Source organism: Panthera pardus, unplaced genomic scaffold (assembly GCF_024362965.1).
Source record: "Panthera pardus isolate Hobbes unplaced genomic scaffold, ASM2436296v1 HiC_scaffold_21, whole genome shotgun sequence".
Lineage (NCBI taxonomy): Eukaryota > Metazoa > Chordata > Mammalia > Carnivora > Felidae > Panthera > Panthera pardus.
The window spans coordinates 29106962-29119424 of NW_026526777.1; the positions used below are offsets into that span (position 1 = coordinate 29106962).

Sequence of the window (12463 nt, forward strand, 5' to 3'; positions counted from 1 at the left end):
CAAAAAATAAAAAAAAGTAAATAAAAGTTAAGGGAGTGATTACCCTTGGGGAGTGGGATAGTTACAGGCAGGGGCCTGAGGGGCACTTGGGGTGCTGGTAACTGTCAGTTCTTGAGCTGGGTGCTGGTTGCATGGGGTGTTCAGGCCTGATGTGGGGCTTGAACTCACGAGCTGTGAGATCATGACCTGAGCCAAAGTCAGAGGCTTAACTGACTGAGCCACCCAGGCGCCCCCGTTGTGTGCCTTTCTGCATGTTTGCTCTATCGTAGTGAAAGCTGAACAATCAGACATTTCTTGACTTTGAATTTATCATCTGAGTTCACATTTTGGAGCCAACACATGTTTTTCAGGATTCAAGACATTTGCAGAGGCCCCAGACCTAGTATATTAACACCCTGGACCACAGACAGGCCACCTTCCTCCCCCTGGGCTGAGGCACAGCCTCCTCCCTGGCTGCCCTGACCATTTCCAAACTGAAAGATGACCCGGAAAGTCAGGGCCATGGCTCTATAGAGAGGCCACGCCAGTCACCACCCTCCCGAGGTGGGAAAGAGGTCCTCTCCAGCACTTTCCCTCAGCTTTCCCAACCTTCTCCACCCAGACGGCCCTGATGCTCAGTGATGGGCCATGGCGGTTATGTCCAGACCACCACTTGGAATTTACCACCTGTGAACGTTCCCGGTGCTCATCTTGTCCCTTATGACCCTCTCGTGGCTGGGGCTCACCACATCCTCTGCTTTTGTGATGCTCTGAGCACCTCCTTATATAGGACGCAGGTGGAATACACGTTCAGTAAACACGAGTTTCTCTTACATCCTTGAAGTTTTCCTACAGGTGCTCTGTCTGGGGGTGTTCACGGGTGGGGTGCCTTTCCCCTCTGTCAGCTCTGTGACATTGGGCATATTCGCTCCCTCCCTGAAGCCTCACTTTACTTATTCGCCAGATTACTGTAGCCATACTGGCGTCACGGAGCTCCTGTGAGGCTCAAATGCACCGACCTGGAGCAGGTGCCCACGCGTGGTGGCACCCATCACCCCTCCCGTGGTGCTCTCAGTCCTAGCCTGGCACAGGGTCAGTTAAGAGGAGACCCTGGAAGGGAGGGCCTTCCTGGGGGCCTCTTCCTGCCTCAACGGCACCTCCAAATGATCCACTGTTCAAAGAAGTTCAAAGAAATGCCAGCAATTTATTGATTTCCTATATTTCCAAAAAAGCAAACACATAGTGCACACACAGAGACACTGGGCTTGGCCAGCGCAAGGTTCTTATACAAACATGGAGCAAAGGGAGACACAGGCTCCAGAGGGGTTCCGGGATACCTCCCAGAACGTCCCCTGGGCTTCCCTCTGCTCGTTAACCCCTGCCCGTCCCCTTGTCCCAAGCTCCTCATCTTAGCCATCCCCCCCTCCCAGTCAGGCTCTGCGGTGGATGAGAGAGAACGTCACTGTCTCCACATGGCTGGAGAAAACCCTCCACGGCCTCACTAGAGGAAGCACGGGGGTCTGCGTTGCTGGTCTGGCCCCCACTGGACAGGCTGCTGGTGGCCAATGACTGGATCTTAAGCACAAGAGATCCTGGGATCAAGACAGGGACAGGGAGAGACTGGGTGGCCTATGTCCTCCCTCATTGCCCTCAAATTGGAATGTCTTGTTTGGGGCGTCAACCCTGATAGCATGAGGCCAACGTGGGCTTGAGATACTGAGCCATACCTGGGCCAACCCCTTACTCCTGTCTTTAGGAAATGCATCCTCAGGACCCTCTCGGGTTTGCCTCTTCCAAAGTGACAGGCATGGGTCAGAGGCCCAGGTCACAGGGCCAGCTGGCCGGCCTGAGAAAGCCCTAGAGAGGTTACCAAATCAGGCCTGGCCTAACTGTCCACCTCAGCCCACCATTCCCCAAGGCAGAGGGCTGGGCCCACCTGGATCTACAGCACAGTTGGTGACAGAAAACCAGCAGAGGAATGGCAGGAGGTCAGGACACCGCTAAGGGAAGGGCCATCTCCTAGAGGGCTGTCACAGACTCCCTGGTAGTGGGCTATTTCCTCCTTGTCTTGACTGTTCTGGACAGTCCTCTCACACTGGGGGATCCCCCAAGCCAAGAGCCCCGTGTCTCCTCCTTCCTCCCGGAGAATGTAAGGTACATGAGGACAGGGCTTGGTCTGTTTTGTTCGCCGATGCATCCCGAGTGCTCAGAACACTGCCTGGCACATGTTGGTGCACCATCCATATTTTTTTTAGGAAATGAATTCCTCTGAGCCCTGATGACTGGCAGAGGAGTCATCCTGGAACCTACACCCAGGACTGTCTGGTGGGACCGGGCTCCCTCGTGGCTCCTGAGAGAGAGGGGTGAGCCTGGAGGAGGCCTTCCATCATGAGGAAAAAAGAAGGAGGGCATCACGGACCTGGTTAAATGGCCTGTCATCACATGTCTGGCCCCAGTCTCAGTTGTCACACCTCTTAATAGGCACATCCTTAGTTCGGAAAGGTACTTTTCAACTCTGACTGCTGGGGTAAGAAGTGGGGTTGGATTGGGGTGTAGTTCAGGGTGGGGGGTCAGGCAGGGGACCTGAGAGGAGGAGGAGGAGGAGGAGGAGGAGGAGGAGGAGGAGGAGGAATGAAAGGTGAGGAGCACCTTTTATTCTTCTAGAGAAGGATATGAACCAGGCGGTTAATTCCTGTCTGATACCAACAGTTACTATGGGTGGTGAAGGCAGAAATCAGGGAAGCCTTGGGAACCCTATGTTCTATCTTACAGTATATACTAAGGGTTATTTACAGCAAGCTTTTCCATGGGGCCCTCAGGGGGTCCTTCTACTACTTCTCATCTGAAATGCTCAAGAGTCTGGGGTCTTGGGTGTGGCCAGTGCCCCTGACAAACCCCTTTTATCACATCCTCTGTGGTTTTCCCAAAGACAGAGTGAGGACCAGGATGCCTGGGGTTCAGGGGAAGGTGGGGACGGCCGCTGCTGGGTCTTGGGCTGGCTGGTGCCCTGATTCGACAGTTCCCCTTCCTGGTCAACCCAAATTCCTGTCTTCCAAGTCTTCTGGGACCCAAAACACTCTCTCACTTGAGTCTTATCAGGCACGCAGGGAAGCGTCCCCCTGGTTAGTTTCTAAATAGCCGCTGTCCCACCGGAGCCCAGAGCAGGTCCCTGTCCAACCCCAGCCTGTCCCCCTCACTGTTGGGAATACGAAGACCAAACAGCCATGTCCTGAACAGTTCTTCGGCTTTGGGCACCATTTTGCCTTCTTTCTCCTGAAACAGGTAGATGACAAGCCTCTGAAGGCAGGGGCTTTATAGGCTGAGCCTCCTTTGACTGGTACACAGCCCAGGAGAATGGCCAGCCCCATCTCTCTGGCTCCTACTCCCCCAGAACAGACTTCAGGCAGCAAAGCAAGTGTGGCTGTCCTCGCCTGTCCTCTAGAGCCCCAACCCTGTCCAGCCCCAGGTCCCGTGGCCAGTCCCTGTGGCCTTGCAGGAAGGGCAGCATTATCAGCCAACTAGATTTTCCCATGAGATACACTGAACTTCACAGCCCGGCCAGCCTCCCTTCCTGCAAAGCTGCCTCTTAAGGAGGGAGGTTGCCCCCACGCCCAGGTACTCTCCCCCCCTTCCCCCTTACCTCCCCCCACTCCACGGTTCCCTCGCAAGACTTCTCATGGACGTGACCCTGGTGCGGGCCCCCTGTCCTGGTGCGGCACAGTTTGGGAACTATGGGGAGCTAAACAAAAAGCACGGAAGTCCCTGCCTACGAGTAAGAAACATGGGAGTGTCCTTTTCACCCCTCACGAGCTGCAGTAACAGCTTCGCTGTTTGCACTTTGCGGTCATACTTGCACACACACACACACTTACATTATACATACATATGTATATGTGTATATATAGATATAGACCTATATATACACCATTTCTCAGAAAAAGAAGTATTGACATGAAACATAAGCCCCTTTAACTCAAGAAAAGCCCCCCCCCCCACCCTTCCCAACCCTCCCTGCCTGCCAGTTCCCCCAAGGAAAAAAAAAATCTAAAAATATTTCCATCATCCACAGCCTTCAGGTTTGCTTTCAATTGCATTTGAACCTTTCTAAACAATGCACAGGGTGGACAGAGTCACCCCTCCAGCAAGGCCTGAGTTCTTCTCAGCTGGGTCACATCATTTCTGGAAAAGGAGAAGTCATCCAGTTAGCATTTATAGGGAGACAGACCCACGTCATAGGTCTGGCCGATACTGCCACCCCTTTCTACCCACGTCGGCATGGACGTGTCCCCTGGCCCGAGGGGGGACTCAGAGTCGCCCTGACACATTGATAGGTTGTTCTTGTTGAGTGAGAAGCTTGTGAGATTTGTGCCTCCACTGCCACGCCCACCCCGTTCTGCCCAGACTCAGCGCGTGCTGAGTGCCCAGACTTCACTCATTAAGAATCTAGTGAATTTTGTCTGCTCTCTTTTTTCCATCCTCATGTTGTGGACGCTCACCTGCCAGGAGAAGGTATTTGATGTCTTATTTATTTTCATCTGGACCAAACTTACAGCCGTCTCCCCCACCAGGACCCTCCTGAGGTGTTGGGGTGCTGGCAGATAGCCAGGCTGCTAAGAAGTCCCCTTCAGTTCAGGAGACCTCGTCCTCATCCCTGGCTCTTTGCAGATGGCTCTATACCAAGGCCATCTCTAGTGACCTTCTAGAGAAAGTTGATGATGTCATTTGCGTCAGAAACACCTCGGATGCTTGTTTAATGATGCATTTTCCACTCCAGAGTTACTGAGTCAGAAGTGCTGGGGTTGAGGCCAGGCGTGTGTGTTTTAGGAAGCATCTTAAGTGGTTCTAATGAAAGCTAAGGCTTGTATGCCTTTGTGATAGATACCGGTTCTGAGTTTTTGGTCTCTGGAGTCATCAGCTGGAAATAACCTTATCCACATTAGGCATGTGCGCACTGGGAAGTGAATTATAAAAAGGATAAGAAAGTGAGCTGTAGGTGTACAAACCCAGATGACATATTGTACAGCTGCGTTCACACCATAGCCCATGTAAATGGCATCACCTAGGTTGTGCAGTGCACAGCCTACACAGCTGTATCTAGAAGCTCTGCTCAGACATTGCACATCCCTAATGTCTTGTGGTGGGAGAGCCCATGGCACCCTGCCCAAACAACCTATCCAACTGTCCTCATAGCCCTTGTGTCAGCTACAGTTATGCTGTCTGCCAGATCAAAGGATGCTTCTGTGTCCCTGGGGAACACAGGCCTGGCCTTTCCCTCTGAGACTGGCTAAGGTTGCTGCAGGGGTCCTAGAGATAACTCTGCCCAGGGGGGAGCCAATTCTTACCTGCAATCTGTACTTGCTTGAGCAGCCCCTTCTTAGAATCGGGAGGTGAAGTTCCTGAAGCTGTTTGGCCCAGTTAAGGATCCCAGCATGTTCCTATCCAAACCTTGCTGTAAAGGGGGGAGAAACAGCATGAAACCGTATGAAACACCCTAGGCTGAAACAGAGTGGGACTTCCCATGGGGTCAGAAACTACCCTCCCCGAGTGTCCTTGGGCTTGAACCATAGCCCTCTGGGCTCATTATATATGTGTGTCAGGACTAAAGCTGGCCTCATTTTTTTTTTAAGTTTATTTATTTATTTTGAGAGAGAGAGAGAGAGAGAGAGAGAGAGAGACAGACAACAAGCAGGGGAGGGACAGAGAGAGAGGGAGAGAGAGAATCCCAAGCAGGCTCTGTGTTGTCAGCACAGAGCCCGATGTGGGGCTCGAACTCATGAACCGTGAGATCACGACCTGAGCCGAAACCAAGAGTCAGACGCTTAACAGACTGAGCCACCCAGGCGCCCCAAAGCTGACCTCATTAGTGTAACCAAACATAAGGCCATTAATATCCACAAGTTAGTAAAATGTATCTGGACTTCCACCAGCGCTTGTGAATTTCCTACATGGATTTGCAGAAATCTGTATTAAGGCACGAGGACTTACGCTCATATTCATTACTCTTCAAATAAAACAACAACCAACATCAGATTAGAAAAGCTGTTTGTTGTTCTTCCTTCTGACTGTCCCTGTCTTTTTCTTTCTTTCTGCTCTGTTTTTTTTTTTTTTTTTTTTTTTTTTTTTTTAATTTTGGTATGAGCTCTCTGCAGGGGGGACACATCCAGTGTTTCTCACACATACAGCAGGTGGTCAATAAATGCTCTGGAGTGAATGAGGATGGCAGAAGGGGCCCCTGGTGCCAGCCCTGAGCTCTGAGAACCTTGTCAGCTCTCACTGGCCTGTGGGAATGAGGGATCCAGACACCAGGTGGTTCAAAGCCCCAGGCCTACCTGATCTGGGCACGAATCACATGATGCTGGGTTTTCCCCTGCGGATTTGCTTGCTTGCTCCTGTTGAACCTGGCTGGATTTGGTGGAAGGAGCCCAGGAGTGAGAATTCCTGGGTCTCAGCCCTGCCCCTGCCATGACTCACTGAATCAAGACAAACTCCTATTCTGCAGGATGGACACAAGCCACACGGCCTGCCTCTCTGTGGTGGTAACAACCTAATGGATGGGGGATGTGCAGATGCTTTGGGGACAGAAGCACCGAGCTAGTCACGTCAAAGCTGTTGACAAGCACAGCTAGAGGGAGCAGTGGGGACCGAATGGCGAAGCTGGTTCCCATCGGTGCTGTACAGAAGACTGTTAACAAGAAGAGTCGCCGTGTGCCTCAGGCTGGGCGTGGCCTCAGTATTTCTGGGTGAGTTGAACCCTCTGGACCACGATCGAACAGCTTGAGGAAGGTCTCACCCCGTCCTCACCCACCTCCCTTCCACTGGGTCTCCCCGGCAGCTGCCATGTGGCCAAGCCTGCCCACGTTGCAGTGCTGTTGGGAAAGAGCACTGGATGGTCCAGCAGAGGACAGGGGCCACCGCCGGCCATGGCCTTCAGGCTTCCCAGCCGTCTCTGACTATAGTAGTTCATGGGCCTCCCTCCAGTCTCCCTGCTGCGCTGGAGGAGGAACTGTTTCTCCTTCTGCCCCAGGGTGGTTGTCTTCCCGGCTTCTCTTCTACACGGTCAGGCCCCTGCTGACCCTCCGCTCCCACCTGTTCCACAGTCTTCCTCAGCCTCCCACCCCCTCACTGTCCCCTGCTCTGCCGCCAACTCCTCATCTCATGACAGAGATACTCGGGTCCCCTCTGTCATTAAACAGAGACCTTTTTACCCCTCCCTCGGTCTCCCTCCTTTCTGGGCCAAACTGAGGGGAGCAGTTCTCCTCTCTGCCCCACTCCGTCCCTCCCCAGCCCGTCTCCCCTGGCTTTGCCGGAAGTGCTCTTAGAGGTGCCCTGGGACTCCTGGGTCACCACATCCAGGGTCCTCCCTGGCGCCTCTGTGGCCCTGGGAACCGCTGCCTACCCTCTCCCGTGCTCTCCCCTCCCACTCGGGCTTTGGCCCCTCCTGGCCACCTTGCGCTGCTCCTCCTGGCTCCCTGGCCCTTCGCACTCCTCGGCCCCCAAGTCAGCGCCTTCCCCTTGCTTCTGCCCTTATTTTCCAAGACTCGTCCCCACACCTGTGCCCTGTGATGGTCTTGCACAACGCTCCCATCTGTGTGGCAGCCTGGCCTCGCTCCTTGGGTCCCCCACCTGCAACCCAATCCAATTCCTTCAGACTCGACCTCTTCAAATCAGGACTGCCCTCGCTGTCCTCGGAAAGCTTACTTGGCCTCTCCCCAACCGATCTGTTTGTGTTAACGCGGCCACAGTGTCTCCAGGCTACAACTCGAGCGTGGTCAGCCTGACCATTCCGTCTCTGTCCTTTTTCCGGCCTCACCGCTGTCTACATCTGGGTCTAAAGCATGGCAGCCGCAGGAGCGGGAAAGGTCAGTGTGAAGAGATTTCGGTAAAATAAGACCCCAGGTAGGACTTTGTGTTTGATGAGGTTGGGAGGTGTCGAGGACAGGGAGGAGCCAGGGTCACCACTGGACAAATACAGCCGCCCCAGCATCTCTCAGTCCCCTCTGCCCCGCCCCTGGGGAGGAGGGAGGCTGCCAAGTGTTGCTTTAATCACTCAAAACCCCTAGTGGCTCCCCTCTGCCAAGGGCAAACTCTCAAAGAAATTAGAGGGGCCTGTACTGTAGCCCAAACCTTCCTTTCCAGCCACAGCGCACATCACGCCCTCAAGTGAATTCCTGCTTTTCAGTTTGCTCCTAGAAGATCCTGCCCCAGGCATCTCACACATTTCCTTGATTTCCTCTCCCCTCCGTGCACTCAGCACCTCCCCCGAGTCGGAGTCTAGAGATTTGTTCAGAGTGTGATCACTTTCACCGTCATGCACATTTGTCTCTACTCCGTCCGTCCGTCTGTCTGCAGTGCGGCTCAGTCACGCCCACTGGGCAGGGCGGGCCATTCTGCTTCTCTTCTTGGCCCTCAGCGCTGCAAGGGGAGCTGCAAGATAGCCTCACTGGCAGGGGGTGACAGGGCGGGCCCTTACCTGTCTGAGGACACCCTGCAGCTCCTTGCTGGACCACATGTCAGACAGGAGGAGGCGGGCAGCTTCTGCGGCCTTGGGCGAGGTGCTGGGCAGGCAGGAAGTTCATTTGTGGGATGAGACTCGGGGAGACATGAGAATGATCACCCTCCTCCCTCCCACCCTCACCTCCAGGTCTTAGTGATGTGGGGAGGCCCCAGGGGTGCATGAGAAAAGAGCCTTGTTGGGCTGGTCCCGCCGCACAGTGGGCACAACCTGGCAGCCCTGCCCACTTAGAAGTAGCCTGGGATTCTCCTCGGGGGCTGTGGGGGGAAGTTCTCTCCCATTCTGGTTTCCCAGCCCTTGTCCTGGGAGGAGAAAGCCCCATGGGGGCAGAATACAGTTCCCACATGGCGGGGTCTGTGCCTCCATGCCTCCTGTTGGTCCTCTAAGGACTCTGCGTCCCCTGGTGACCCCCAGCTGAGAATGCGCTGCCCCTGTCCCCTTTGTGCAGCCCCGAGGCCTGGCAGCTGGGCTCAGCTCCACAGCGCTCTTGGCTTCTGGAACTTTTCTGCATTCAAGCCTCCCCTGCCCAGGTTCCCGCCCTGCGCTGGGTCCTGCTCTCGCTGCACATCTGCGCCTTCTCAGAGGGTTGTGGGGCTGCCTGCTTTGCAGTGTGTGGGGGGTGGAGACCATTGCCCTCCCCACCCACCTGCTGCGGCACAGGTTGATGATGTTGTTGACCATGCTGCTGGAGAAGTACTGCTTGGCCATCTGCGGCTGGGAGGCCATCAGGTTCCTCACAGTGTAGCAGGCTGAAGACAGGATGTCTTCCGAGTTGCTGGTGTTCCCAGTGTGACTGGTGAGGAGCCTGGTCACCTCTGGGAATACTTGGTTCCCTGAGAGAGAAAGGAGTGGAGGGCGCGGGGTCAGATGACCGGAGGAGAGAGGGGCTGAGGGGCTCCCTCTGGGACCACAGTCCTGTGCTGACTTCAGCCAGGTTTCTAGCAAGGTGGCCCTTGAAGGCTCCATTCTAGCTCCAACTCAGGGCTGAGGACCCGGATAGGATCTCTGCACCCCTGCCCTTTCCTACCTCCAAGCCTCGCTTGGGCCAGCTTCCCCTCTTGGAACGCTCACTCTAGGGAAAGTTCAGAGGGTGACCTTCCAGCAGGCTCTGGAAAGTGAGGGCTCTGCCGAGTCCTAGCTGGAGGGTGGGGGGAGAGGGGTGGTCTGACGCTGTGGTGGGCACTTACCCATCACTCTGTGCAGCACAGGGTGGCGGGACATGTTGCTCAGGAGGGAGGCTCCAGACCGCACCACATCAGAGTTGCCAGATTGCAGGAGGCGAGCAATCTGGGGCAAGCCCTTTTCCTTGAGCCCAATCAACTGGCTCATACCACTGGACATCTGAGAAAGAAGGACGGGGTGAGGACCTAGCCTGTGGTTTCCCGGGCACCATGGTGGAAGAGGGCCATGTAATCCCAAACAAAAAAACCCTGGAACCTTTTCCCTCTCTTGTTAGAAGCACAGGCAAAGAGGGACACCAATTCGCTCACACACTGGCAACTACAGAGCACCCAGGCAAAAATGTGCCCCCATCTTTCCTGACCTTGCTCTCTTCTCCCAGCTCAGCCTGAGCCAGGATGGGTGATGAGAGGGAAGTCTCAGACCCCTGGCTCATGGAGGCCCCGACTCGACTCCCAGTCTAACAAAACTGTCTCAGCTCTGTCCCCCCACCACGCCCACATTTCCCAGCAGTATCTGCTCACCCAAAAGCACACGGTCAATGATATTTGTCAATTACCGAGGCGCTGACCACCTTCCAACTTCCATACCTCCGTAGAATTCCATACATATTTGTCGAGTACTCTCCCAGGGCAAAAAGGGAGAAGAGAGGGTCTGTGCCCACATGGAGGTACAATCCAGGGCCCCCTGGAGGTGGGTCAGCTCATCTGTGCCTCTAGCCACAAGGCCAGCCTGTCTGTAATCTGGTCCCAGGCTGGTTTGGAGTTCTTGAAGACCCCCAGCCCCATCTTCTCATAGACCTCAATTCGCCTCAGTCCTGCTTTCACCTGATTCTCTTTTGTCCTCAGTAGAGATGAGTGATTGTTGACTGTCTCCCCATCTAAATACTTGTTGGCTGCTACAGGCCTCCTAAGGCTCAATGTCATTCCATCATGTCCTCCTAACTCTATGTGGCCTCAAAATCTCTACTGATTCTGCATCGTCTTCCTTTAGATCTGCCCACCCCCAAACCGTCTATTTTTCCCTCTGTCAGTTCAACACACAGGATACTCCTCCTACCACAAACGTACCCTTCATCCCTGTCCCCCACCCCAGGCAGGGGCCAACACCGAGCCAGGAATCGTGAGGCAAAGGGGACTCTGTGGGCACAGACAGAATCCAACGGGAGTGGATTCACCTGCTGGACACTGCCTGGGAGTTCCCAGAGGGCCGGGCCATTTCTACTGCCTCATTGTTTCCCCAGAGGCCTGGCTGGAGCCTAGCATATGACATTCCCTCTGTTTGCGTCTGTAGAGTCAAGCTCTGAGGGCCATATGTGTTTGGCACGACTCAGTGCACACGCCTGTGGGAGAGCAGGGAAGGGGGCAGAAGTTGGAGAAATGGGGTTGGGGATGGGGGTGGGTGCAAGGGAGGACACCGCTCCTCACCAGCCCCTTGCTGGCGGTCAAGTTCTGCAGGGCACCAGCGCAGGCCTCCAAGGTGGCGTCTTTCTTGCTCTTGCCCATGAGGTTCAGGTAGGTGCGGATAGCATCCGAGTGGTACAACCAGCTGCTGCCCTTGGGATTGGTCTCTTCCTCCGGAAGGGGGCAGTCGTAGTTGTTGTTCTGAGGACACAGGACAGGTCAGCAGGGAGCCTTGTGAAGGGAGGGAGCCCAGCATTCTGTGTGCCCTCCCCCAACTCTAGGGGCCTGGTTCCTGAGGGAAGGGGCCTAGGAAGCACCTGCCCCGGTGCCCCTTTCCTCACGGCGGCAGCAGCTCTGCAGAATGAGTAAGGCAAGGGGCCATGGTCCTGCGGGCTGGCTCTGAGGGAGGCAGAGAACAATCTACAGATCGCAGGAAGTGTGCTGCAGGCCAGCCTCTGCCCAAACCTTCCAGCTGCGTCGGGCTGCTTTGGGGTCTCACACCAGGATGCTTCCTCTCCTCCCAGAGTCAGACTCCAAGGCTGACCCACCCTGGGTCAAACAGGTGGTCCAGGGGCCCAGCAGCCACAGTCGTGCCCAGTGTGGGGAGCCTGACCCTCCAGAGCACCCTTCTGCTTCTGGTGGCACCTGGGGGACTTGGAGGTTGGTGGGAACCAGGCCAGAGAGGGCTTAGAGTCCTGGCTGCCCCCGAACCTTCCACAGTAATGGAGAAGATGAGGCAGGGTTTACCAATTACATGGGAAGTGAGAATGAGCTGTGAAAACAGAGGACCGGAGCTTCTGAGCTCGGGGTGGTCTGAGCTCCCACCGTCAAGAACACAGATCCCATCTGCATGCAAGACAGAATGCCCTCTACTCAGCTCCCAGGGTGCAGCACAATCCTAAGGCCAAGGCTCTGGCATGGGCTTGTCTCCTACGGCTGGTTTCAGGCTTCGGGGGGACGGGGGCAGGGAGGAAGGGGTGGGCCAGGCAGCTGAGCCCAGCGGGGTGCTTGGCGGGCAGCAGGCCCTGGTTCTGTGAACCGACTGTGCTCACCATCATCTTATCGCTCTTGTTGCTGAAGCAGCCGGTGGAGGACTTCTCCGTGTAGGCATTGCGGGCGTTGTACTCCAGCTGGCGGTAGCGGGTGGGCACCTCGGCGTCCAGGCGGTAGGAGAGGTTGTGCAGGATACACATGCAGTTCTCCACAGACTAGGGGCCAAGCAGAAGCAGAGCCCCTAAGCCTGTGCCCTTCCCTGATGGCGTCCTGGGCTCACTCCCTGCCCTAACTAATGGGAGAGAGGCAGGCACCTTAGGCTGCCCCAGGAGAGAGGAACACAGCCACCCACCGCAGTCCGAAAAAAGCTCCCAGTAACACTCCCCAGAATCTGGAT

At 55.4% G+C, this 12463-nt stretch overlaps 1 protein-coding gene across 1 annotated transcript in view; it reads right to left on the minus strand.

Annotated features, from left to right (window-relative positions):
- Nucleotides 1-1163: 1163 nt before the first annotated feature.
- Nucleotides 1164-12463, minus strand: part of PKP1 (plakophilin 1) — a 51244-nt gene continuing 39944 nt past the window's right edge. The window contains exons 8-14 of the mRNA XM_053909078.1: nucleotides 12126-12281; nucleotides 11098-11274; nucleotides 9679-9832; nucleotides 9138-9324; nucleotides 8450-8534; nucleotides 5322-5428; nucleotides 1164-4158 (exon numbers count right to left, since the gene is read on the minus strand). Of these exons, the coding sequence (XP_053765053.1) occupies nucleotides 5354-5428; nucleotides 8450-8534; nucleotides 9138-9324; nucleotides 9679-9832; nucleotides 11098-11274; nucleotides 12126-12281 (834 nt within the window). The 3' untranslated portion in view covers nucleotides 1164-4158; nucleotides 5322-5353. The remainder of the gene's footprint in view (nucleotides 4159-5321; nucleotides 5429-8449; nucleotides 8535-9137; nucleotides 9325-9678; nucleotides 9833-11097; nucleotides 11275-12125; nucleotides 12282-12463) is intronic.